Source organism: Arctopsyche grandis, chromosome 9 (assembly GCF_051622035.1).
Source record: "Arctopsyche grandis isolate Sample6627 chromosome 9, ASM5162203v2, whole genome shotgun sequence".
Classification (NCBI taxonomy): domain Eukaryota; kingdom Metazoa; phylum Arthropoda; class Insecta; order Trichoptera; family Hydropsychidae; genus Arctopsyche; species Arctopsyche grandis.
The window spans coordinates 5,479,097-5,506,983 of NC_135363.1; the positions used below are offsets into that span (position 1 = coordinate 5,479,097).

Consider the following 27,887-nt stretch of genomic DNA (forward strand, 5'->3'; position numbering starts at 1 on the left):
AGTAAAAATAAAAAAAAAATTATTTAATTTAATGAACCGGAAGTGGGAATTTTTTCCTCGTAGAAAGCTCAAAAATGTTGTGCCCACTGCTCTGTCCGCACCCCTGAACGTATTAAGCTGAAAATTTATATTTCAATCCTTTATGTACTAACTTAAAGCTGGTAGGGTTTTGGTCAGAATTCGTAAACCGGAAGTAGTATTTTTTTTTAAAACAATATTTCATTATTTTATTTTGACCTTTAAAATTATTTTTATTTTCTTGATATTTAATGAGTATGATACTGATAGTTATTTTTAGTAATAAAAAAAATTTGAACAAAATCAGACAACCGGAAGTAGAACTTTTGTTTTGTGCAAGTTTCCATACATTTGCGCTCAATTTGTATCGCTATCATAGTCATCAGTTCAATATCGAATTTAGTTTTGTAACCTTCTTATATTCCTCAAATACATAGATAAAGTCATGGGTTGGTCACACCCGAATTTTTTTTATATATTGTAAATAAGCTATTCTATTAATAAACATAAAGAAATATATAATTATTTACGTTAAAAAATAGCCACAATTTTCTCATATCAATTCGAATCTCAATTTACTCTTGTACTTTTATTAACATGGAGCATATTTCTACAGATTCTTTTTTGAGATTCGTGCGACGATCGGTAACAATTATATTGTATTTACTAAAATACTTTTCAGCATCCACACTATTGACGGGACACCAAACAGATTTTAGAGAGGCACAACCAAACTCTTCATATTTAATTTTTGTTGCCATCAATAATAACAATATATCCGGCGTGGATTCACTTTCTCTATTAATTGTCTTAAAAGTGCTGATATCCTTCCAAATACTGAGCCTATTGAGCCAAATATTGTTAATACATTAAACAATGGCAGGTTTCTAAAAAACAAAACTGCTTCTTTAACATTAATATTAGATTTTGAACCTGCCACAGATGGTTTTAATAGTTTACTCAATGTGCGGAGGAATAGATTTGTCTCATTTAGTCTTGAGTGCGAGTCTAGTTTTAAGATCCTTTTTTGAGCAGCCTTTTGGATACACAGCTCCAACTGTCTTCTTTTGTTTACAGTAGTAGACAAAAGCAGTTGCTTGGCTTCGACAGGAAAAACACCGTCTATGGTAAACTGCAAGCTCTGTTTTATCCCCTCAATTTTTTCTAATAATAAATGGGCAAAGGGATCAATTAAGCATTAAGAGCAATGTGCCCAAAATACAAGACATTCCGCATGCATCATGCATGCACCCAGTGGCGGACTGGCCATACAAGCGAACATGCCCGAGGCAAGTATATTTTGGTTTTTAAGTGGTATGCCTCGGGTAAAATTCTTAGAAATTGTTCATCCTATGGAGCGAATCGTTAGTTTACCCTTTACTTTATTTTGTCTCAAAAACAGATATATAACGTTTATTTTTCCGAAAGTTTGTATATTTTTTGTTTTCAAGAAAAGTTTTAAATTAATATTTTACTGAATCAGTTCAATCACAAATGGTTTTATTTCTCGTATTTTTATTTTATTTGCAGACGTCCATTCTCTCAAAAAACAACGAATGAGATGGATTTAAAGTTCATGTGTAACGAATTCGGTCCAAAAAAAGTTTTAGTTATTTAATAAAATTGCTTTCTGATCAAAACCTTATCAAATTTAGTACATAAAGAATACAAATATAAATTTTCAGCTTGATACGTTCAGGGGTGTGGATGCGAACCGAAAATTTAAAGAATGTAGCCAAACTCCCAAAATTAGTACGCCAATATGGGAGTATTTTTTGCGTGAAGCATCGGGAGAGTTTGCAAAATGTAATTGAACGTTTTTGAAATATGAAAACATGCAAATTGAACTTTTTTTTCTTATACATTTGAAATCCCGGTGACAGCACTGGGATCCCGGGATCGGAAATTCCCAGCACCGCAATCCCGGTGCTGAAGTAACCTTCCAGGATTAGAAGCATTAATATACATATATAAAATAATAAAAAGACACACAGAAACACACACTCAGGCACACAAAGCCACACACATTTTTCTATATTATGTAAACGTGATCAGTGGTCGATTCAGAGTTCGAATTATCGCATGATCCCAAAACTTTATTTATGGTACGTTACGTAACTTTATTTAACGTACATTATGTACATAGATAGTCGGTAGAAATTAAGTTAATTGATAGTTTTTTAGTGACACAGTTTGATGGTCGATTTTTGGAAAGAATATTTTCCATTTTTATTACGATATAAAAAAGATTTTTTGAAAAAAACTCAATTTGACCAATCTTTGCCTGCCCCCCCAAGAAAAAGCTGAAATGACGTCTCTGATTGTTTTCTACCGAAAGTAAAAGCCACTTTTATGCCGCATTATTTTATGATGCATTCTATTTACCTAGGACAAGGGTTAAAACGAAATATACAATGTAATTTATGGATCTATTTTGCTTTTGCCATTTTTCTTGTACCTAAATTTGTTAATTCTCATTTTTGAAAATTTTATTGATTTTTTACCCTTGATTTTTAGCGTGATGGAAAGAAGAAAATTTAGATATTTGGGGGGGGGGGGGGGGACAAATTTTTTTAACCCTGGGTCAAAGTCAAAGGGGATCCCCCTTTGACTCCTGGCATGCACTAATTTCAGTCCCAGTCCACCACTGCGTGCACCTGTGGCATAGGTTGCCGACCGCTGTTTCAACATCCGTACATGCATCGCGGTTATATTTCAATTATGTTAAAATATTGTTATATTTTAACATAATATTTAATATTTAACATAATATTAAACATAATATTGTTATATTTTAACATAATTAATATTTATTCTAACTTATGATATGTTAGGGATTCTTATGATATCCTAGGGTTTCTGAAAACCCGACATATCCGGGTCCAAAATCAAATTCAAAAATTTCCAGATTTTCAATTCAAATTTTATTTTGTTTCATTATACAATTCTGGAAAAATATTATAGGTGATAAAAAACATATAATAAAGAAATACAAATATAATACAGTATGTATATCATAAATTAAAATTTTTATTTAGTTTTCCTAATTTGAACATATGTAATAATACTTGAGAAACACTAAGGCATTGAGAGACTTATCCCCCAATGCCGACCTCAGTTTAGTGCAAAAATTATTAGATACCGAAAATGTTCTTTCTTTATCTGTAGATGTAGGTATAACGGTGCAAGGAGCATTATTTTAATAACTGGAGATATGGTATAAGCAAAAATTGTTCCTCTGAAGGTCGTTTTCAATTTACCTATGTACATACTTTTATTTTATTTTACTATTCAAACCTAACTATAACAACACTAAAGCAATTTTACAATTTTTTTTAGTAAGGGGAGTAAGTTTAGAACGGAAGTGAAACCAGACGCTTTAGCCTAGTGCAGTGGTTATTAACTGCACTTGCACCGCGAGCTTGTTGCAAGTGCACCGAAAAAAATAAATTTATGCTAAAAACAGAAAAATCCTTGAACTAGTTAAAATAGGATTCGTTCGATTCATAAATGAAAAAACAAAATAGTGAATCAATATATCTACGCGTACGATACAACAAGATGTTTTTTATTTTATTTATTCATATTTAGAACAATTTAAAATATCATGGGAGTTATGTGTAGGAATTTGTACGCATGGTGTTCCGTCAATGGTAGGCTCATGATTAAAGGATTTGTTGCCCTTGCAAAAACATGAATGAAAAACTTTTTATGTTTTCTCGAGTAATTGTAACATAATTTCATTGAATATGTTGGCATTTAGCACAAATAGTCTTTAATTCGACAAGATGACCCCAAATGCTAGATGCATACGTCAAAGAGTTAACAAACACAGCATCGTATACCAAGCGTTTTTCATGGAAACCCAAACCCCATGAGTAGAGACCGGAATCTGAAGGGGCTGTTTATTGTTCAAAGATTGTAAATGCATTGTTAAAGGTTTGCCGAACCTTTTTTACAAAGGATTTACAACAATGGAACAATAGGCGGCACGTTTCCGGACCCTTCAGATTCCGACCTCTACCCATGAGCGACCACAAATGAGACCAATACGACCAAAGAAAACCTTAGCTTTATCTAATGCTCTCCCAATATGACCATTGAATGTAAGCCTGACATCGAGAACAAAACCCAAATAAGTGGTCTCGTTGACAAATTTGATCTTACAGTCTCCAAGTTTGATATTAGGGGCTCTAGCAAGAGAACCCTTTATTAGTAAGAACTTGGACTTACGAGGGCGAGAAAGAAAGTTTGTTAATTATGGCCCAATTGTCTAGATAGATAAGTGCCGCAGTAGCTCTACATTCCAGCTCAACACGGGACCCCAGCATGAATACCCATATGTCTACTAAGGTGATATTTCATAGTAAATGATTTTGAACAAAAGTAACATTTGTGTGGTTTTAACCCAGTATGAATACCCATATGTCTACTAAGATGTTGTTTCGTAATAAATGATTTTGAACAAATGTCACATTTGTGTGGCTTTACCCCAGTATAAATACCCATATGTCTACTAAGAATGTTTTTCATCGTAAATATTTTGAACAAATGTCACATTTGTGTGGTTTTCACCCAGTATGAATACCCATATGTCTACTAAGATGTTGTTTCCTGTTAACAGATTTTGAACAAATGCCACATTTGTGTGGCTTTACCTCAGTATGAATACCCATATGACTACTAAGCTGATATTTCGTATTAAATGATTTTGAACAAATTTCACATTTGTGTAATTTTAAATCAGTATGAATACCCATATGTCTACTAAGGTGAGATTTCATAGTAAATGATTTTGAACAAATGTCACATTTGTTTGGTTGTACCCCAGTATGAATAACTATATGTGCACTAAGATGTTGTTTCGATGTAAATGATTTTGAACAAATGTCACATTTGTGTGGCTTTGCCCTAGTATGAATACCTATATGTGAACTAAGATATTGTTTCGTAGTAAATGATTTTGAACAAATGCCACATTTGTGTGATTTTACCCCAGCATGAATACCCATATGTCTACTAAACTGATATTTCATAGTAAATGATTTTGAACAAATGTCACATTTGTGTGGCTTTACCCCAGTATGAATACCTATATGTGCACTAAGATTTTGTTTCATAGTAAATGATTTTGAACAAATGTCACATTTGTATGGCTTTAACCCAGTATGAATACCCATATGACTACTAAGCTGATATTTCGTATTAAATGATTTTGAACAAATGTCACATTGTTAATTGTGTGGCTTTACCCTAGTATGAATACCTATATGTGAACTAAGATATTGTTTCGTAGTAAATGATTTTGAACAAATGCCACATTTGTGTGGTTTTACCCCAGTATGAATACCCATATGTCTACTAAGCTGATAATTCCTAGTAAATGATTTTGAACAAATGTCACATTTGTGTGGCTTTACCCCAGTATGAATACCTATATGTGCACTAAGATTTCGTTTCGAAGTAAATGATTTTGAACAAATGCCACATTTGTGTGGTTTTACCCCAGTATGAATACCCATATGTCTACTAAGCTCATATTTCCTAGTAAATGATTTTGAACAAATGTCACATTCGTATGGCTTTACCCCAGCATGAATACCTATATGTGTACTAAGAATGTGTTTCGTAGTAAATGATTTTGAACAAATGTCACATTTGTGTGGCTTTACCCCAGTATGAATACCTATATGTGCACTAAGATTTCGTTTCAAAGTAAATGATTTTGAACAAATGCCACATTTGTGTGATTTTACCCCAGCATGAATACCCATATGTCTACTAAACTGATATTTCATAGTAAATGATTTTGAACAAATGTCACATTCGTATGGCTTTACCCCAGCATGAATACTTATATGTGCACTAAGATTTTGTTTCGTAGTAAATGATTTTGAACAAATGTCACATTCGTATGGCTTTACCCCAGCATGAATACCTATATGTGTACTAAGAATGTGTTTCGTAGTAAATGATTTTGAACAAATGCCACATTTGTGTGGTTTTACCCCAGTATGAATACCCATATGTCTACTAAGCTGATATTTCATAGTAAATGATTTTGAACAAATGTCACATTCGTATGGCTTTACCCCAGCATGAATACCTATATGTGTACTAAGAATGTGTTTCGTAGTAAATGATTTTGAACAAATGTCACATTCGTATGGCTTTACCCCAGTATGAATACCTATATGTGCACTAAGATTTCGTTTCGAAGTAAATGATTTTGAACAAATGCCACATTTGTGTGATTTTACCCCAGCATGAATACCCATATGTATACTAAACTGATATTTCATAGTAAATGATTTTGAACAAATGTCACATTCGTATGGCTTTACCCCAGCATGAATAGCTATATGTGTACTAAGACTGTGTTTCGTAGTAAATGATTTTGAACAAATGTCACAATAATGCAGCTTTCGTCGAGTATCCGAGTGTTTTTGTGTCACACTATTGATTTTATGATCCAATTCAGAATTTGTAGAGCACATCTCATCTAAAGCATTTCGAAATGTTAATTCTTCCACTGGAATGTGTGTATTGGTATCTATTATTGCTGCCACATTATCTCTCGAAGTATTTTTTCTTCCAGGTGTCTAAAATATAAACCGAACTTTATTCAATTAAATATGTATGTATATTTATAGTGTGATTAGATGTCATTTTACATGTCAATTTGTTTAGAATCGATCTAAAGCACTAGAAACCTATTGACTTACCTGGCCATCGTCGGGTGAACTGGAAATGTTGGGTGGGCAATCAGCACCCAACTCATCTTCCCATATTAAATCTTCCAGCAAAACCTCCTCCGGCTTGACTTTCAAACACTTGTCTAATTCCAGCCTCGACGTTGTGTCATTCCGAAAACAAGAGTTTCGAAAGGTGTCGAGCAATTCCAGATTGTTGAGACAAGAAAGGCATATCGTATCTGGCAGATGGTCACCTTTCCTAACCTGCAAATGTGAAAGGCAAAGGTAAAGATCACGAGGAGTAGCGAATTAACAATAGCAATGGCTTACACTTGATAAGTGACGGCGACTGACCCGCAGCTGACAGCAGGTCCAAATGCGTTGCACCAAACGCTGAGGTGGATGAGGGTCGTCATGGATGGAGACGAAGGACCCTGCTGGACCCTGCTGGCAGAGACAAAGTCTGCACTCCATCGCTACCTGAGAGAGGAAGAAGCTCAATAGTGTCCTCGATAAGTCGATTAGTCGATAGTCGACAATGGATGCCTAGACGCTTGTAGAAGCTTAAGACTAGGGTTGCCAACTTTTTCAGAGACAATTCCGTGACGCGTCGAGGCTAGAGGTTGTGATCATGAAATGTCGTCTCGAGATTTCTCGAGAAATTTTGATACAATTATAATATAGTATTGTCGATGTTCTCACAGGTGTTTTTTTTTTAACAAAATCTTAGTAGACATATGGGTATTCATACTGGGGTAAAGCCACACAAATGTGACATTTGTTCAAAATCGTTTATTACGAAATAACATCTTAGTAGACATATGGGTATTCATACTGGGTGAAAACCACACAAATGGGACATTTGTTCAAAATCATTTACGATGAAAAACATTCTTAGTAGACATATGGGTATTCATACTGGGTTAAAACCACACAAATGTGACATTTGTTCAAAATCATTTACTATGATATGTCAGCTTAGCCCATTTGAACCCACGCGGTCAGTTATGAACTTACACGATGTATGCCAGCGCGGTCATTCACGGCATTTTACAATTTTGCGTCGTAAAATAAAGGGATCACTCAGGCCGGCCGTAAAACCTTTCGTTACGCTTGGTTAGATGTTAGGGATGAATTTTAAGAAAGTCACACGAAATTAAATCAGTTCCTTTTGGAGTTTTGAGGGAATAACATCGAGCGCTTTTCGACTTGCAGATATGTCGAAGAGAAAACATACGTAAGTTTTTTATTTTTACATATTTTTTATTTATCTTTATGTTTCTAATACAGTAGGACTTATTGTATAATATGCAAAAGAGAAATTGCGTTTATATATCTCATATTCCTGAAAAAAAATCAAAAGTCGACGGAGTCGTATATGACTCCTTGGGATAATGACACATATTTTTTTCCAGAGAATGCAATTTTACTACTGCAGAGATACGGGAAGAAATTGATAATTGGGACGAGTCTCAACTTCCGGATTCCACATACATACATATTACCACCCCTGGAAACTGATATTCGGTTAAAGAAAAAAGTAGGGTGGAAATCAATCAACCATTTAGTATAAATTTGTATAATAAATATATGGGTGGGGGTTGATCAAATGGATAACCATATTTCTAACTATAACATAAGTATTAGAGGGAAAAAATGGTACATGCCTATTTTGTTTTGGAACATCGATGTAGCTGTGAATAACGCTTGGATTCTAAGCAAAAGTTTTGGTTGTAAATTTGATAAATTAGGATTTATCAGACAGGTAAAAGAGACGTTGTGCAAGTGTTATGGTCAAAAACGAATACAATTGGTCCCATTCAGACCCGGCAAAGTTAATCAAAATCAAAAGGAAGTTGGAAGACATTTGATATTAGTCAAACAGAAAAGGAGAAATTGTGGACACTGTAAAAATAAAACGTTTTCCGCTTGTGATAACTGCGAAATTCCATTGCATGACAAATGTTTTGTACCGTATCATAATAATTAATTATTTTGTCTTCATGTATTTTGTTTTTACGACTTTTGAACCCAAAATCTCGTTTATGACATTTCTTCTTTTAAAAGGGTGCACCCTTTTTTTTGTTGACGATGTGTATATGTCACTGTGGCGGCTCGCTTATACGACATGGTCGAGTTTGGTTGCCTTCCTGCGAGTGGGGACCAACCCGGCTGGGTTCGGACAGCTGCTACTCACTCTGTCTTCAGCTGTCATATAATAAACACGTGCATTAACATGCCAGTCGTCTCATTCATTCATCCTCCATACTGGTGACCCCCGACATCGAGCCACGCAGCCTCGATCAATTTCAACATGCCGCTCATCCCTGCCTCGCCGAGTCAGGCGGGAGAAGCTACCCGCCGCGCCCCCATCGCCATCAACAGAGCGCGTCGCGGCCCGCGGGTGACAATAAACGAGCAGACACGGCTACCTACCTACCTACCTACCTACCGACGTCCAGCCACAACGTCGACGACAGGTGCTTTTAAAAAAAATTTTTTTTTTTTTTTGTTTTTTTTTTTTGGTGCCATCTTATCGATTCCCGATAAATCATCACCAGCGATATCGTTGCTCTTCAGATCATGTACGGGCACTACGGAATCATCACTCCGTCCCCAAAATTGTGAATTGGGCTTCTGAATCTCTCACATTCAGAACACCAATTCGTGAGGCTTTTTTCGCTTTAAGCGCCTCTGCTGGTGAGTTGTGTCCAATAGCTGCAACGCTTCTATGTTAGGGTGACGGTGCAGTCTCAACTCGTGCCTCCCAGCGCATTCTCGGATGACTTCTTTTACTTTTTTGATTTTAAGGTCCTTGTGGATCTCTTCATTTGTGACGAAGCGATATGCATCGGTGATAATCCTCAAAAACTGGTTTTGACATCTTTGCATTTTTTCGATATTGGATGGCTTACTGCATCCCCACAGTTGTATGCCATATGTCCATATTGGCTTCACGATTGCCTGGTATATCAGTTTTTTGCATTGTAGGTCTAATTTGGAGTGTCTTCCTATTAGCCAATGCATTTCTCTTTGTTTAATTCGAATCTGTTCTATTTTTTTTTTAATGTGATGCCTCCACGTAAGCCTTGAGTCAAGATGCAGTCCTAAATATTTAGCTGACAAAGCTTGTGGAACTTGGATTCCGTTTATGAAAGTCTGAGTGCTGACACTATTTCGTCGCAGTGCAAATGTGACCTGCATTGATTTTAGCTCGTTGAGTTTCATTTTCCAGTCCTTGGTCCATTTGCTGATCTTGTCCAGTGCACGCTGCAGGCGTTCAAATGCTTCCTCCTGTGACTCGCTCGATGACATAATGACTGTGTCATCTGCAAATGTTCCAATGAATGTCTCTTCGCTTGTCGGGATGTCAGCAGTGTATATCAGGTACAGTATAGGCCCTATTACGCTTCCCTGTGGTACTCCTGCAGAGGCTGTGAAAAAGTTAGAGAATGCCTCCTCATGAGCAACTCTGAATTTGCGTCCGGATAAGTATGATTCCAGTAATTTGACATAATTTCCAGGTAATGACTTGCTGATTTTGTGGATAAGTCCTTCGTGCCATACCCTGTCGAAGGCCTGTGAGACATCAAGAAATACAGCCGGACAATACTTTTTTTCCTCTAGCGATTGCTCTATTTTTGAAATAACACGGTGCACTTGATCGATGGTAGAATGTTTCGACCTAAATCCAAATTGGAAGTCGGGAACATCGGTTAAGGGCTTGAGTCTTTTTAATAATAGTTTTTCGAAAAGCTTAGAGATCGCAGGCAACAAGGATATTGGTCTGTATGATGTTACTTGTTCGGGTGACTTTTCAGGTTTCTTCAACATTATGATTTGAGCAGTTTTGAAGCACTCTGGCACATGCTTGAGCCGGAAACATGCATTGTATAAGTATGTTAGCATGATAATAGCCTTTTTTGAAAGTTCCTTGAATAGTCCCGGTGAGATTTCGTCAATTCCAGGTGCCTTTTTAGGATTTATATTGTCATCTATTTCTTTAGCTACTTCCATAGGGGTGACAGTTTTGATTAGTTGCTGTGGTTGATACATTGGTGTATAATCAGCATCAGATTGAATATTGTGTGGTTGGAATACTGTCTCTAAGTGTTGTGCAAACAGCTCAGCTTTTTCTTTGTTGCTTCTTATCCACTCTCCTTGCGCATTTTTCAGAGGTGGTATTTGTAGAATTGGTCGTTTGAATTTCCTAGTTGCTTTCCATAGTGAGTGATTTTTATCAGCTGCAGGGCCCAAACCTTCCAAATATTTTTCAAAACAATTTTGTTTATGCTCTTTAATAAGTCGGTTAACTTTGTTACTTATGTGGTTAAATTCTCTTTTGTCTGCAATATTTCTGGTTCTATGCCATATTCGTCTTGTTCTACGTCTTTCTTTAATTAATTGTCTAATTTCCATGGGGTAATTAATGATTTGGTCTGGTTTTTCTTTTGGTACAGGTGTAGCTTCTTTCGCAGCCTCTCGTACAGAGTCAATAAAATTTTGAGTGTGTAGTTCGAGATCTTCTATAGTTTTAAGTTTCACTATTAAATTTATTGATTGGTCTAGTTTTTTCCTGAACATATCCCAGTTAGTGCGTTTATTTGTCAGGTTCTGTCTCCTTATTCTTTTAATTACCAGTGTGCTCAGTGTCATTAGCACTGGTGTGTGATCAGAAGTAAGGTCCTCTATTCCTTCGACCTCAATGTGGTTTGGGGCTATTCCTTTGGATATAAAAAAGTCAATTAAATCTGGTACCTTTTTACTGTCGGTCGGCCAGAAGGTTGGTTTTTGTGAGGAATGATACTCGCACGAGGAGCTCTGAATCGCGTATAGAAGGTTGTTTCCTTTACCAGGAGTTATAAGTCGTGATCCCCAAGCTGTATGTTTAACGTTGTAGTCTCCTCCAATAATAAATCTTGGCCCAAGGGAATTAAAGATGTTTATAAATTGGTATTTTGTGATGGTATGCTTTGGAGGACAATATGCTGCAGCAATATTTAAGTCAGCATTGCCATATTTAATTGTGATGATAGTAGCTTGCATGAATGGTTCTCTGATATCTTTTTGTTCGAAGTGCTGGATATTTTTTTTGATTAAAATAGCAGTACCACCGCGAGCTCGTTCACTAGGATGTGTTGTCCAATAAGCCGAGTATCCGTTTATCTTTATGTAACTTCTTTGTGAAAAGTGTGTTTCTGATATTAGTGCTAGATCGATGTTGTTTGTCTTTAGAAACACTTCAAGTTCATGGACTCTCTGATTGAGTCCGTTTGCATTCCATGTTAATATGCGTAGGGAATTATCTGTCATTTTTATTATGTTTACTTGGTGATTTGCACTGATTTTCAATTTTTTCCACTCTGGTTATGAGCCAGTTGAGTTGGTGTTTTATTTCAGTTTGAAAGTCACATAGCAACTGCATCATGCCACCGATGGTAGGTTCAGTTGATTTATTTTCCTGCCCGATATCTTGTTTGCTTTTGTCTGCTTGGGACTTAACTGCTTCACTATATGTTTTGTCCACAGTTGTTTGTTTATCAACAACTTCAATTTGATTTTGTTGTACGCGTTGTGTTACTGTTACCTTTTTGGGTTGTGATGCTTTTATTTTTTTTTTATAGACCTCACACCCCCTGTAGCTAGCTGGATGTCCTTGCTGGCCACACAGGGCACAAGTTGGGGGAACATTTTTCTGCTTGTTGCATTTTGTTGTGTGATGGTCTGCGGCACATTTGACGCATTTAGGTTGTCGATTGCAAAAATTTTTTGTATGCCCAAGTTGTTGACAGTTTGTACACTGAGGGATGTCTTTTACTTTCATTGGTGGTTCAATTGTTACTCTGCAATGTAGAAGTTCTTTAATACCATATACTTCTTTGCAGTTTTCTTTTGGCACCAGGTCTACAAAAAATAGTGGGAAATGTTTTATTTGTCTTTCACCATCGGTTGTAAATTTCTTCATAATATTTGCCACATTGGCCACTTCATATCCTTTATCTTTGAAAGAATCTTTTATTTCATTAACGTCTGTTGATGGCGGTAAACCTCTAACAACCACTCTATAGCACCTTTCATTCTTGAGTTGATAGGTGTGGTACTCTAGATTGTGAAGGGGGTTTTCGTTGTCTTTACATTCACGTTGTTTTAAATCATTTAGTGTTTTGTTGATTTTGCGATAATCTTCTTCGGTTTGTGTAGTGATTTTGATACTATTATTTGAAATTAATTTAAATTGACATTGAATGGGTGGTGTTTCTGTTGTTGATAATAGATGAGCTCTAAACTTATTGAAGTCAATAACATTGCTCACATAAATAGGTGGTGGAAGTGGTTGTTTGTTAGGTTTATTGGTTTGCTGTTTTTGTGTTTCTTTCAGGCTATTTTGCGGGGAAGATAATACTTTATCTATTTTTCTTTTTTTACTTCTTTTCTCTGCATTTTGGCTAAGTTCATTTTCAAGTTCTTCTTCATCCGTGTGGTAGTCTTTATTCATATTGTCAAGACTTTTGCTCCTATTTAGAATAGATGTAGAAGGCCTGGATTTTTTTTCCATTGTTTCAATTCTTTTCTTTAAATCGGTTATAGTTATCTCATATTGTTTGCATCTGATTTCATATTGTTGGCATAGATGTGTAAGTTGATCATACGGATCGTACTGCTGCGCCAGTGGCACTGGATTATCTGTGTTCATTTTTCAGAACGGGTGCAAAACTGCGCCGCGCCGGTGACAGCGCGGCAACAGTTTGATTTTGTTGTTGTATATGCTTTTAAAAAATGGGGGAGCGAATGAGACGACGATCTTGACAGCTGGATGTGGAGTCATGCGCGATCCACTACACATAGAACGGTCATCCAGCACCACAAGACATACACCACCTCAGCACCATCATCATCATCATCATCATCAAGGCCCCGTCCGTCTCCACGAGCGTCGTCACGCCGAGACGGGCGGTAGCGCTACAACACCTCCACGAGCCACAACGACTCACAGTCCAGCTCGGAGTATCATCAACCACATCGATGCCCCTGCCGCCCCCGCCGCCCCACCAACCGACATCAGCCTCGGAAGAGCGGCGCCGCCGCAGCATCGCATCGCGCGACCATCGGACCACCCACCGTCCTGCTCGCGACGTCACCGCCCTCGAATCTACCGACCATTCAGGGCGGTACACTTATGTACACAGCGGATGACCCACGTCAACATAATTTTTTTCTCCCCACTCAATAATTTTTTTGCTTTTTGTGTAACAATAACTTTTTTTCTTTTGTAAAATTTGTTTCTTTGTAATTTTGGTATCGCTGATGCTGGGGGGGGAGTGATGTGGCGGCTCGCTTATACGACATGGTCGAGTTTGGTTGCCTTCCTGCGAGTGGGGACCAACCCGGCTGGGTTCGGACAGCTGCTACTCACTCTGTCTTCAGCTGTCATATAATAAACACGTGCATTAACATGCCAGTCGTCTCATTCGTTCATCCTCCATATCACAATATATGTACCTACGTGTGTTATGCTATGCGATTTGAAAATATCATTTTTATCGAAGAGATGCGTGTTTGTTATTTTTAAAATTAATTTTATAGATTTATTAACAATAAAATTAATAATAACCAGAGAGAAAGTATTATAACTGATTATGTGACTCCATTGTGATTTTTGTTTTATTTTAAAAAACATGTTTCATTAGCCCCAAAGGTCGTTCTCGACACCACCTTGAAAAAAATTAAAAATGTTGAAAAATTAATTAATTATCCATCCCTATCCTATAAAAAATATTTCCCATGAAATAACTCAAAGATTTTGGAAAATAAACGAAAAAATAGTCCTGGGCACATGGGACATGTGTTTTCACGCGAGCTCTGGGTTCAAATGGGTTAGTAGACATATGGGTATTCATGCTGGGGTCCCGTGTTGAGCTGGAATGTAGAGATACTGCGGCACTTATTGGGCCATTATTAACAAACTTTAAATTTTAAAATTTATTTGAAAGTACATATATCATACAATTATAATATAGTATTGTCGATGTTCTCACAGGTATTTTTTTTTTATGTATTTGAACCGCTTCATAAGATACATTTCATTTTGAAGTTAAATTATGATACAATAAAGTGTCGTATAAAGCAGTGCTTCCCAATTACTTTCATGTCCCCCTAAATTTGAAATAATTAATTCCCGGCCCCTAAAAAATTTTTTTTTCTAGTTAAAAGGTTTATTTGGCAGTAATTATTACAATTATAATACACATATTTATATTCAGTACAAAATTATAGGAACTTGCTTAAAAACATTTTTTTTTTAAATAAAAACTACGCACATGAAACAATTTAATGCGATAGATGAGGTCGTATGTTTTTACATAATAAGTCGATATCGGGTACAATGTCAGAAATGCTAACTCGCAAAGCATCTTCCAAAGTTTCCGTGGAAAGGCTTTTTTTCCAATAGCAGGATATTCTCTCTGTCGCCTTAACCAAAATTCTGAAATACTTTTTTCATTAAATTCCACTTCAAGCAAATTATCTGATCTGATATCGATCAACTCTTCTTGGACTGTCCACGTAATATGATCATATTTTAAGGACTTGGCAAATGGTGTTCTTATCCAATTGTTCCTTTCATCCTCATTCAAGTTTGGGAAATATTTCCTTAAATATATACATTTCCTAAATATGTAATGCGGAAAAATATACATAAATGAATATTTGTACTTTCTATTGAATATTTTCGCGGCCTCCACGAGAAATCATACGGTTCCCCAGGGGGTCGCGACCCCCAATTTGGGAAGCACTGGTATAAAGAACTGCAACGTGTAATCTGTAAAAAAAATTTGAACGAAACATATAGCTAAAAAAATAAAAATTCTTAAAATAATAAAATCAGTTTAAAATCATTATTTTATATTTTTATTATAAAATATTATACACATAAAAAAAAAAAAAAAAATATATATATATATATATATATATATATATATATATATATATATATATATATATATATATATATATATATATATATATATATATAAAATATAAATCTAAATTACAGGAACAAAATTAAAAAAAAAACTTTTATGCACAGTAAATACAATGATTTATTATGTTTTCAACACATTATACATAAACATATTCTTGAATATATATTATTTGGTTTGATTTTTAAATGCTTTTTATTATTACGAAATTATGTTCACAATACATATTATATCTATTTTAATAGCTACTGATCTACTGATCATTTTCTATTTTACAATTTTATTTTATTTGGATAGTAATCATTTATATTATATTATTCTAATGTTAATGCACAGCAAAATAGGAAAAAGAGCTCAAAAACCTATTTACAATTGAATATATATTATAATATATAGATGACATATAGAAAATGTTATACAATGTAACAAAGATAAACAAATAATGTTACCGACGATTTATTTATGTAGATGAGATGTAACAAGTTCATTATAAAATGACGAATTCACTTTTAGATACCGTCCATATTAAAGATGAAGACGATGGCAACGTCCCATTGGCTCCGAAGCTGAGAAACGAAAACGATCTTCTTTTTTACATATAATTACTATTGTAACAAGTGAACATAAATAAAGGATCCTCTTAGTGTTAGTACACAATCAGTGTTTTCATAGACCTCCCTGCGGTACATTTAACGCGGTGAATTAAGATTTGTGATTTGACATACGAACTGTCAAAGTGAAATGAACGCAAAAGCGATTGCCAACCTTGTCGGCGTGGCTAGAGGCTAGAGAGCGTCAGATGAGCTGACAGATGCCCGCGAACTCTTCGCGAAGACCACAAAAAACGGCCACGAGAGCCTTTGGCTCGAACATATGTCTAGTCGATAATAATAAAAATTTCGTAAATAAAAAGTATTTGAGAATATTTTTGTTTGTGTGACCAATTTTAAATTTTTGGGTGTGATCAGTTTTCTCGTGACCAGTTTCAGCGTGTGACCAGTTTTAGCGTGTGACTAGTTTTCTCGTGACCAGTTTTAGCGTGACGGATGATCACGAGTGACCGATCTAGAGCGACCAGTTGTCCTGTGACAGGTTCACATTTGACCAGTAATCACCGAACCGGTGGTTCGTCGCTACACCACTTATTCCCCGCCTCCCAAATATAACACTTCTGTGCATCAACAAGCCAATCGTCTCATTCGTCCTACCCCCAAGAACCATTTGTGATATATGTATTTAAGTTCAATGATTGCTTAGCAGCAGAGAGACCGTATATCTAAATCCCGACCAGAAATTATAAGAATAAATTATTTGATTCTTTCGATAATTACGATTACGTATATCGCTGCTGGTAAGATCTGGATGGTTTTTTTAAATTTAAATCCATATCGACAGTCTGCTGTTAGAGTTGACCAATATGTCTGACTTCATTGTTGTCATGGCTTTAATAAAATTGTCAATCTCCTTCCTCTCCCGCAAATTAAGCTAGTCAGAAATCGTTGATTTTCTTAAACATACATATGCTTGTTTTGTGAGTATTTAATATATTTATACCTTCATTGTATAATTTATTTCGATATGTATAATAGGCTATAGTAAAAAATGCGAATTTTGGATTTCCATTAATGGACCTGTAGGAATCTCGTCGTCGTCATCGTCATCGAAACCTTCGAGAATATTCCGCAACAACAAAATACATCGAGCGGAACAGCGCCAAGCATTCCAGAAAATACTACGCCTCGACAAAAGTGCATTCCTCTTGTACGCATCAACAACTAAATGCTCGTACGCATCAATAACCACTTCCATCAAGCTTTCCAGAAAATTCTACGCCTCGACAAAAGTGCATTCCTTTCTTACGCATCAACAAACCACCACCATCGGTCAGGCGATTCCAGAAACACTATAAAAGGAGGTACAACCCAAACAACGCCAGTCGACCCACAGCAGCAAGCGTCGACACAAAGCAGCAGACCAGTCGACATCCAGCTCCTGACCAGCCACCACTTCACTACACGGACTTGGAAGATCAACCAGCCGACCGAGCCAGCAACACACTGCCGTATTCAGAGACTTGCTGAACATAGCCGAATGCCGAGCCAGCGACACTCTACCGTATCCAGAGACTAGCCGGACATAGCCGAATGCCGAGCCAGCGACACTCTACCACATCCAGAGACCTCTGAACGACATACTTTTACCAACAATTAACCATACTTGTGTATACGTGTTACTACCAAATAAATACCACATTCAACATATAGTTGTATTAATACCGAACACAGACGAATCTGTCTACAATACATGGCGGACTGGTGGTGAAGAAGACCTTCACAATAAGACTAGTTCCCATAGACCTAGTGGAAAACTTGCGTCGTATATTGTAAATTATTAAATAAAAAATTTAAAAAGAACATTTTTTAAAAAACAAATTTTAAACAATGTCCTGTGTCTTCAACAAATCAATTTATTTCTACTATAAAACTATGGGGAAACAATTTGTAAAATCGACTTTTTTATATCACGGGGTGAAAGGAAGTAAAGTAATATCCAGCAACATGATTGAATCGGTTTCGAATCACATAATGACCACCCAAACTCGACCATGTCGTAGAACTTCTACAAAAATTCTTTATAAAGCGCACCCCGCTTACACACGCTTTCAACAATCATTGGCATGGCGGAAACGTTCTCTCCGGAAAATAGTCATCTTTTACATATTCCCTTCATTATTTTAAAATAAAAGTCGTTGAATTTCCTTGGGTTTATAACTATAATTTGAACACAAAACATTACGAATTTTTAGAAATATAATGACAGCAAAAATACTTTAAATATTTTGAAGTAAAACATGGCATTTTATATAAATATATATATATATATATATATATATATATATATATATATATATATATATATATATATATATATATATATATATATATATATATATATATATATATATATATATATATATATATATATATATATATATATATATATATATATATATATATATATATATATATATATATATATATATATATAAGGATAAAGTTGTAACATTTTATATTGATATTGTTGCGTAGGGGTGGGTGGAGGATCCAAGTAAAAGGCCAACAGTCGTTTCACAGCATTTATTGACGATTAAGGAGATACACGCACTGGCAGTGATCAGTCCAGAATGACATGATATCGCCTACGTACCACCTTATAAAGGGTAGATCTCTCAAGACGTCTAATCTGTTTACCTGTTGTATAGTCACGTATTCGGATATGTATTTCCACGACATTGAGTCTCCCCGTACCGATTCTGAGAAAGGACTAATAACGGTTATTGTTTTGCCTAAATGCACTTAGAGTCCAGATATAATCCTGGAAGTAAGTGCAAGCACTTAGTTAATCCGATAACAGATATCCGTTGGTCTAAGTGCAAGCACTTAGTTAATCCGTTAACAGATTACCCTTGAACGGTCACATAGTCTCTGGGATTCTATTCGCTTAATCCGCGGCGTACGTAAAAATATGTTTATCAGGCCAACGCGCTGGCAATAGAAATAAAAGTAAGACAAATATTATAGTCAATGGTCAATTAGATTAAAATAATCATTAACATCAATCGGTATACATTTACACACATTTAAAAAAGGCTCCACTCCTTTCGATTTTTTCTTTACCAAAACTAACGAAAAATAATTTAAAAGAAACCTGGAAAATCGAAAATAAAAAAAATCGAAGAAGGGAAGCAATACAGTTGATAATACATACTGGGTCGATGGCTACGTCGACACTACCGATATTTACACCCGATATTTTCGAATTTTCCATATCCAGTTCCCATATTGCAACTTGTCGTTGCTATTTAGGAACTGGTTATGGAAAAATTCGTAAATATCGGGTGTAGATATCGATAGTGTGGACGTAGCCGATGGCCATCTGGCTTTTAATGCAAATAATAAAAACTCGTTGACTTTTATAATTTCGGTCGGTATTAATTTAATATTTAAATAGAAATAGCCAATGACTTTGGTGTTTGAGATATTGACACAATTTCCCCTTTTTTAAAATATCAAAAACCGTCATATTTGATGTTATATTAATAATAAAATAATAACACACATCACAATTAACTGTTATCTGTCTCCTGATATATTAAATATTGATTACAATAAATTTATTGTACCCAAATATTATCTAAACATCATCAGTGCTACCAATTAAAATCATAAATTGGGATAATCGTAAAACGAATTGAAAATTTACTTTATATATATATAAATCGATCCCTTAAAGGATTCTGCGTATGAATTATACCAGATATTGATTTTAGATGCGATGGAAATATTGCAAAATGTTAATTAAAATGGTGAAATAGTAACGCGATATATAAAGAGCACGATTGTCGTCCATGCGTCAGTGTTGTTGAGGCGCAGGCGCGTTCACTACTTCCTTTTCCTGTTGCCGGGCTGCCGTCACCATGCCGGTGCGTCCTCTCTCACACATTTTTACATCAAAACATTGAATCGAACGAGCTGCGGGGGCGTAGCGCCGTCGCCCCACATCGCAAGGCGCCCCACATCGCAAGGCGCCCCCCTCATATGGGGGCACCGCCTCCGGAGCCCCGCCTCGCACGTGCCATACAACGCGTGCCACGGCCGCGCACATGCACACATGGCAAATGTCACGAGGCGATGCCTACGCCCCCCGAGCCCCCCGCGCCTACCCACAAGCTCGTTTTCACACTCAAACACGTGGCGGAGTCCCCGCGCCCCCATTCACATTCACCACCGCCCACCCAGACACATTTATCAATTCTAACCTCAATTGTGAAACTTACACATGACCTCGCTGCTAAATATAATATCGCCATACTTTTTTTTCGACACTCAATTTTGTATCGAATTACATATTGATTTATTTTAATTAACATTCAAAATTTCATTACCATATATACCACTATCTTTCTATCTATAATGTATTGTATTGTTAATATGTACTGATACTTAAAAATAATTTCAATGTCTAAATTTATATAACGATCTTCTTACATCTGAAGATAATATTTATTAAAACATTTAGTAGATTAGTATTCAAATTCATGATTTATTTTATTTGAAGTTTTTTGGTGTAATAGTATGATTCATTGATTGAAAGGCGTTGTTCAGCCTCATTTGAGGAATCTTCTGAAATAGTAGGTTTAATATTGTATTTTGATTTCAGCTCGCGGTTGACCTTTTGCACCCGTCGCCCGTCTCCGAGAAGAGGCGTCACAAACTCAAACGACTCGTTCAACACCCGAACTCATACTTTATGGACGTAAAATGCCCTGGATGTTTTAAAATCACCACAGTATTTAGCCATGCACAGAACGCCGTGGAATGTCCCGGCTGCTCTACAATTCTATGCCAACCCACTGGTGGACGAGCTAGATTAACAGAAGGTAATATGATTTGTTATTGTATTCTTACTCATGTTGCAACTAATCTTATCTATGCTAATCTGGTCATGTTTATATATATAAGATGCATCAATTCGAAATTTCGTCATGAGTACGGCTAACGATGCAACTGTATTTGGAATGAATAACAGTTTAATTGCATTTGCTATTTTTGATTAAATCTTTTGAATTTTGAAATATAATGCTTGAAAGAAAGTCTAATCAAGGATTCAGTTCATTTTTAGTACGAATTTTGACTTCTATTGAATACTTGTTGCCGTTCATCTTGTTTATATAATTAGTTTATTTCCTACTGCAGATTGTTAAAATCATTATTCAATTAACTTTATGACTAAAACCATGTTTTTTATTTGTTTCAGGATGTTCCTTCAGAAAAAAACAACACTAAGTTCTCCGCTTAGGAGCCTGTGTATGTTATGGTTTTTCATTGTATGTATGATTTTCTATAAAATTATTAAATAAAGGCTTATTTCATTTCCACACTTACATCAGGCTTTCATTTTATCCTTATATATATTTTATTACTTCACAATATAAACTGCAAATAAAAATATAATTTTCCATATAAAAATTTTTATTTAACAAGTAACAAGAGGGAAAATATACAATTTCCAATCATACAACTTTTACATATTTTTTTGTATATTATAATATTTACATTGATTCGAAGCAAATAAAAAACAATAAAATCCGCACACTAACAGTATAAAATTTTCAATTAAAAATCACTAGAAAGTGATCACAGCACCTAAATGGTAAGAATTAAGTAAAATTCAAGTAATAATTATATACATATAACAATCACATCACGCAAGTCATTTAAAAATTAAAATTGCAATTGTAGCCAGTCTTGAATACACGAGATTTTTAAAACCAAACTACATATATGAACCGTTTTATTTGAAAACAAATTAGCAAACAGTATACAAACTCCTCAGATTAGTGAAAACAAGTTATCGGAGGAATATCATTATTGAGAGTGGTATACGTCCATTTGCAGCTAAACCCAATAAGCCTTTCCAGGTAGCATTGAACATGGGTCTTGTATCCATGTCGATATCTGAATTTATAACCATAGCAGAATTTCTCGATGGAAATCCATAACTGCAAGATATATTAAGAGTCTAAACACACCTTTACAAAACTCGACATCCTCAGTGATAGTTATCTAGGATTTGTTCGGATGAGCTACAATTTTCATACCTGCTTTCTATGTAATTTTAGTTGGAAATGTTGGCGGAAACAGAAAAGACTTCAGCACTCAAAGGGTTGAATATATTCTTTAAATAAATGGACTTATAACGCTTCCAAATATAACGGCTCATATATATATACACAGACAAGTTGGAACTATCAATCAATATCGATTCAATTCGTTCACTTATACATATGACATACAATTCACCCTAGCATTCATAACACTCGTGCTATTCATCAACACATAATAAAATAAGTACTGAATGTCACAAGTAGATGTATAAAATAAGTACGAAACGGTGTTAAAAATGATTAGTATTTTGCTAACTACGCACTGCTTTATCTAGACGTTAGATTTCATCTAACATTCATTGAAAAAACTATGCGTTTTGAATTGCAAACAATTATCATCGTCGAGCGCTTCTCCCGCATTCTTTATATCGCTCTTTATTTCTGTGATCAGGTCGTCGAGCGATGAGAAGTTCTTCTCCGGCCGCAGATAGCCCAGTATGCATATTTTCAATTGAGATCCGTAAAAGTCGTCTTCGAACTCGTGCAATATGTGAGTCTCCTAGAATTCAAAGCACTAGTTTACGATGAGTTTCCATTTGATCAAGTTTTCCGTTTCGATGGTACTCACCATTGATTTTTGTTCGTTGTTGTAATACGGACACCATCCTATGTTCATGACCATTTTATATACTGGCTGTTTGTCAACGCGAGCCCATCCGTAATATACTCCGGGGATGAAATCTTTCGGCAGGGTTTCTACGACGCTACGGGGGAAGTTAGCTGTAATCATATAATATTTTAAAAGCGGTGATTAGTAGTGAACGGCAGTTTTTATTTAGTTATATTTAAATCTATAGTCAACTATTGTAGATCTGTTGAATCTTTAACAATTAACATTAACCCGCGGCAATAGATATAGCGAACAAGCCCTGTACGTGGTGGTACCTTTTTCGCAAATTTGGCAATCGAGTTTTCGACCTTAAATACAGATTTTAATATTTACTCAAGTAACCAGATATGTTAATTAACAGATAGAGTATTATTTTAAACAATAAAATATATAATATATCTCGTAGTTTTGGCTTAACCCTTTGACTGCTACAACAACGATAAATCGTTGTTTTGAAATAGGCGAAGATTGCTACGACGATCGTTGTTGTCGTCATTAATTGTCGTATTTCAATACTTTCTTTGAGTCGCCAGCGCATCAGTGGCACGAAACATTTTTTTTATATACGTATTTATATTTATTTTTCAATCATGCTTTATAAATATTTATCAATTTTTTAAATAAAAGCTCTTCAATTTCGGGTTCATCATCAAAGTAAATTTCGGGTTCGTTGTCAATGTCATATAAGGAGTTATTACTTGGGAATTGATTATTGTCGATAAATTCATTTTCAGAATCAGTAGAGCTGCTGATTTGTCGAGTTCCTCGGCGAGGAGCTATTATTTCGCTTTCATCACTTTCACTGTCCGATATCATTTTGCAGAGTTAAAATAAATGGCAAAAAACATTAGAAATCCGCTTTCAATTATATAGGTCACGAGACGTCACGAATTCGTGCAATCAATCAAATGCAACTGAAATGCATACAAAATGTTTATGATACATGTTGAAAAATTATTTGATTATTAGAAACTTCGCATCCTTGTGTGTCTCGCTCACACGTACACAATTAAAACCAAGAAAGAAAGAGAGAAAGACCACTACCTTTTTCGAATATATCGCATGTTGTAAGGATACATCGATGTCTAAAAATAGATTGTTGAAAAAAATCGTCAAAACTTATTTAGTGTATATATGTAGGTATCTCTTTCGCACGCACGCATGTAAAAGCAAGACAGAAAGAGAGAGCACGAGTCCACAACTGCTTCTTAAAAATGTATATAAAGTATTATAAAAATTACGAGCGTTCGGCGAAGTATGTAAAAAAAAATATTATATTTATTTTTTTTCAAAATAATTACAAATGTTAGCATTTTTCGCTTGGACATTGAAAAACCTCGTAGCAGCCAAAGGGTTAATTGTCAAATAATCATTCTTCATACAATTGAGACGTATCGTCGCCATTGTTCAACAGACGTGACGTCACATAAACGAGGTTTCAGAATGGTTCCACAAAAAACTAATTTTGACTGGTATATATTCATTTTAAGCAAATTGAATAGATGGCATTCAACTCTCAGTAATATATTCAACCAATTTTGAACCTTAAAACAGTTGAAATAGGCGCATATAATGCTCAAAATCCCGTGCAAAGTTCAGAAATTCTATGGAAGACAGCCGTGCTACAGACTTATCGCGCAAAGCTTCCATAGAAGACGGCCGCGGGCAAACGGTTAAGCAATGACACTGACAATGGCTGAATATATTATGTATAATTTTTTTTAACTATAAAAAAAAAGTTTTGTTACATTCAAACAGTTCTTAGGTATTCTAAAATATGCACGAAGCATTAAATAAATTATTTGCCTAGATTTTTAAACAGCCAGTGGCGTGTAAAGGGGGGAAAGGACAGCCACGGGCATCAAATCAAAGTATGAAATAAAAGTGTATTTTATAATTTATTTTTAAAGATAAGAAATTTCAATAAAAGAAATTGTTTTTCGCCTGTGGTCTTGAATTCGGTTTTATTTCCGTAGCTGCATCTAAAAAAAAATCTATTAACCTTCATTTTTTACAATGTTTTTGGTATTATCTGTAATCAGGGCTGCCGAGAGGAATCTCGGGCCTCGGGAAAAATAATTTCGGGTTCTATGACAAAGTAAATAAAGTAAAAAAAAAGATCTTATTACTTGATCTAAATAGATGAAGTTTTGTGATCATGCGAAAATTCGAACTCGAGATTTTGATTGATTCGAACTCAGAATCGATCACTGATTACGTTTTCATGATCTAGAAAAAATGTGTGTGTCTGTATTTTGGGGATTTCTTGAACACTGTCCGTCCTATCGGTTACTGAAATTCTTATCGATATGATGTTAATTTTTATCAAATTTCTAAGTCTACTGGAAATGGTCCTCCCCTTACAAGTTATAGGTGACCTCTTTTTTAATTAAAAGTTTTTGAATTAAATTAAAGATCCCAAACCGCTAACCGAATCAGACTGAAATTTTATTACATGTAATAAAGATTGTAAATTTGATACCCCAATATTCTTTAAATATTTTTTCCTAAACCGGAAGTAGTACTTTTACTCTAGAGAATCGAGGTTTTTTATGTTGTAATTGACTGAAATTTCATATCTAGAAGTTTAAGCTTAATATCAAGCTATATATAAAATTTGGTGAGCACCCGTCAACCGAAAGTGGCACTTTACTCTTGTACGATTTTTGTTCCACTATTTTTTTCGACCCCTTAAACATGTGTGCTCTTCACGAGAAAATTCAAGTATAATCCTTGTATCAATGTGATGAAAATAAAAAAAAATCACTAAATTTAATAAAACGGAAGTGGAATTTTTTCCTCTTAGAAAAGTCAAAAATGTTTTGACCACGCGATTTTTCCACACCCCTGAAAGCATCAAGCTGAAAATTTATATTTGTACTATTTATGTACTAACTTAAGAGTTGATAAGGTTTTGGTCAGAATTAGTAAACCGGAAGTAGTAATTTTTTTTTTTAGACAATATTTCATTATTTTATTTTAAACTTTTATACATTTCTATCTTCTTGATATTTTAGGTTTATAATATTTATACTGATTTTAAGTAATAAAAAAAATTTTCAACAAAATACAACAACCGGAAGTGGAACTTTTGTCTTGTGAACGTTTCCCTACATTTGCGCTCAATTTGTATCGAAAATGCTCTCACAGCCGGAATGTGTGAACGCATATGCATGTTTCATTATCGAATTTAGTTTTTTATACTTCGTATATTCCTCAAATATATACATAAAGTCATGAGTTGGTCAGATCAGATTTTTTTTTGTATAAAGCATTGTATATTGTATACAAAAAGATCATAATTAACTATACCAATATGTATGTTTATGATACGTAATTACTAAAATAGAAGTACCAGAATTTATACTTAAAATAAACTTTTTTTTTAATAATTATGTGCTTTAAAGATTAAATCAACGCACACCATAACAAGCTCTTATAAAATAATATGCAAACGAAACGAGTGCGTATATAATAGCAAGTGCGATGTTGTAATAAAAACTTTTATTAATACTATCTCATTTTCCATACAATCGACTAGTACACACGTACAAGTTATAATATATCTACAGTTTCACCTTGAAACCACACAGATATACAAGTACACTTTTTATATAGAAAAATTTTAAGATCTGCGACCAATGAGAAACAAGGAAAACGCGACGAAGAAACTTTCAACGAAGGAAAATCGCGGTGGAGAAATCGCAATGAAATAACGACTACACCTCATTAGTGGTGTAATGGTGTAGTGGTGAAGTGTGTAGTGTAGTACGTCACGATTAACGATGTTACGTTACGTGAAACCTACCCGTAGGGCAGCCGAGCTGCTTGGAGCCGCGGCCGAAGCCCTCGACCACCCGACCAGCGGTGAAGTAGGGCAGGTGGAGGCGCATCTCCTGAGGCTGGCAGATCGATTCGTCCAAAGTCATCGCTTCATGCGAACTTTCGACACAACCCACCACCACCACCGACGGAGGACGACTGATCGAGCACGTTCCACTGACAGCTCTATCGGCCTTAACAACCGACCATGACTTACATTGCAACTTTGACATTATGGCTTTTTTTTTTAATTATTACCACATATTCCAATGTCGGTTATCTCGTTGCTATTGTCATATTTTATGCTAATTTTAGACATGCGGACAATTGTCATACATTGGCAATATATCAAGAGAAACGCTTGTTGACCAATTGAACTAAATTGACGGCGATATAATATACTCAGTGGCGTAGCTACCTCATAGCAAAGTTCTGCAAAAATTGAGGACTCCTTTCGACAGGTGGTCCAAATTTATGTATGTAAATACACTTATTATAATTTAACATTGTTCAACTTAAAAATATAGAAAGTAATAAAAATGACTCGAGTCATACATAACGTGACCGGTTCGGTGATTATTGGTCCCAAAGCGCTCGCCCAAAAGTCACTAAAATCTGTATAATGGAACATGTGGCAGCCGAAAAGTCCATCATACTAACGAGAACTCGAGTGCCAAATATTCCGTATTCGCGATTTTCATGGCAAAAATTGTCTTTTGGGCGTTCGTGATGTGACTAATAACACTGAGCAACAAAAAATCACGTTTTTGAGTTACCAGACTAACCAATCTTTACTAAATTTTGATTTTTGTTGGTGGGTGATCGTTTACGAGATATGAGCGTTTAAAAAAATCCGCGATTTTTACAGGCTTTTGCGGTCTTTAACTCAAAATTTAGGATTGTTACGCTCAAAGTGAGTATTGGAATCAATAGTCAGATATTTTTGCTATTAATTGTTATATTTTATTGCTTTAAAATACTTCTAATTAATTGTCTAGCGAATTTTAAAAGTCAAAAATATATTATTTTACGGATTT

The 27,887-nt window shown here is 35.2% G+C and overlaps 4 protein-coding genes and 2 long non-coding RNA genes across 6 annotated transcripts in view; 3 read left to right on the forward strand and 3 right to left on the reverse strand.

Annotated features, from left to right (window-relative positions):
* Positions 1-2,923: 2,923 nt before the first annotated feature.
* LOC143916911 (uncharacterized) lies at positions 2,924-7,271 on the reverse strand. The gene is made up of 4 exons (XM_077438195.1): positions 7,068-7,271; positions 6,744-6,977; positions 4,057-6,620; positions 2,924-3,910 (listed from the first exon to the last, which is right to left on the reverse strand). The coding sequence occupies exons 1-3, from the start codon at positions 7,185-7,187 to the stop codon at positions 5,253-5,255; spliced, it is 1,722 nt and encodes a 573-aa protein (XP_077294321.1). The 5' UTR covers positions 7,188-7,271; the 3' UTR covers positions 2,924-3,910; positions 4,057-5,252.
* A 1,607-nt stretch (positions 7,272-8,878) lies between these two features.
* LOC143917146 (uncharacterized) lies at positions 8,879-14,163 on the forward strand. The gene is made up of 2 exons (XR_013261046.1): positions 8,879-9,193; positions 13,415-14,163. It is a non-coding gene; the product is annotated as an uncharacterized LOC143917146 (long non-coding RNA).
* Positions 9,150-27,592, reverse strand: LOC143917148 (uncharacterized). The gene is made up of 3 exons (XR_013261047.1): positions 27,341-27,592; positions 13,482-14,213; positions 9,150-9,196 (listed from the first exon to the last, which is right to left on the reverse strand). It is a non-coding gene; the product is annotated as an uncharacterized LOC143917148 (long non-coding RNA).
* The window catches only part of LOC143917125 (aminomethyltransferase, mitochondrial), a 64,362-nt gene continuing 53,856 nt past the window's right edge, over positions 17,382-27,887 (forward strand). Inside the window, exons 1-2 of the mRNA XM_077438537.1 lie at positions 17,382-17,767; positions 17,822-18,009. The gene's annotated coding sequence lies outside the window, so the exon portion shown is untranslated. The remainder of the gene's footprint in view (positions 17,768-17,821; positions 18,010-27,887) is intronic.
* On the forward strand, positions 20,101-21,635 carry RpS27 (ribosomal protein S27). The gene is made up of 3 exons (XM_077438560.1): positions 20,101-20,174; positions 20,912-21,131; positions 21,509-21,635. Exons 1-3 carry the CDS (start codon positions 20,169-20,171, stop codon positions 21,535-21,537), a joined length of 255 nt encoding a protein of 84 aa, XP_077294686.1. The 5' UTR covers positions 20,101-20,168; the 3' UTR covers positions 21,538-21,635.
* Positions 21,702-27,048, reverse strand: Rfk (Riboflavin kinase). Its single transcript, XM_077438552.1, has 3 exons — positions 26,837-27,048; positions 22,987-23,138; positions 21,702-22,917 (listed from the first exon to the last, which is right to left on the reverse strand). The coding sequence occupies exons 1-3, from the start codon at positions 26,955-26,957 to the stop codon at positions 22,708-22,710; spliced, it is 483 nt and encodes a 160-aa protein (XP_077294678.1). The 5' UTR covers positions 26,958-27,048; the 3' UTR covers positions 21,702-22,707.

What these genes read in the sequence shown, in the direction of transcription:
- Rfk (XM_077438552.1), bottom strand. Translation starts at nt 26,957, where the DNA reads ATGACTTTGGACGAATCGATCTGCCAGCCTCAGGAGATGCGCCTCCAC. An exon ending in GCAGCTCGGCTGCCCTACGG is followed by an intron (nt 23,139 to 26,836) that starts GTAGGTTTCACG and finishes ATATGATTACAG; the next exon opens with CTAACTTCCCCCGTAGCGTC. An exon ending in ACAACGAACAAAAATCAATG is followed by an intron (nt 22,918 to 22,986) that starts GTGAGTACCATC and finishes TTTGAATTCTAG; the next exon opens with GAGACTCACATATTGCACGA.
- RpS27 (XM_077438560.1), top strand. An exon ending in ACGAGCTAGATTAACAGAAG is followed by an intron (nt 21,132 to 21,508) that starts GTAATATGATTT and finishes TATTTGTTTCAG; the next exon opens with GATGTTCCTTCAGAAAAAAA.
- LOC143916911 (XM_077438195.1), bottom strand. Translation starts at nt 7,187, where the DNA reads ATGGAGTGCAGACTTTGTCTCTGCCAGCAGGGTCCAGCAGGGTCCTTC. An exon ending in GGACCTGCTGTCAGCTGCGG is followed by an intron (nt 6,978 to 7,067) that starts GTCAGTCGCCGT and finishes TCACATTTGCAG; the next exon opens with GTTAGGAAAGGTGACCATCT. An exon ending in GTTCACCCGACGATGGCCAG is followed by an intron (nt 6,621 to 6,743) that starts GTAAGTCAATAG and finishes TTTATATTTTAG; the next exon opens with ACACCTGGAAGAAAAAATAC.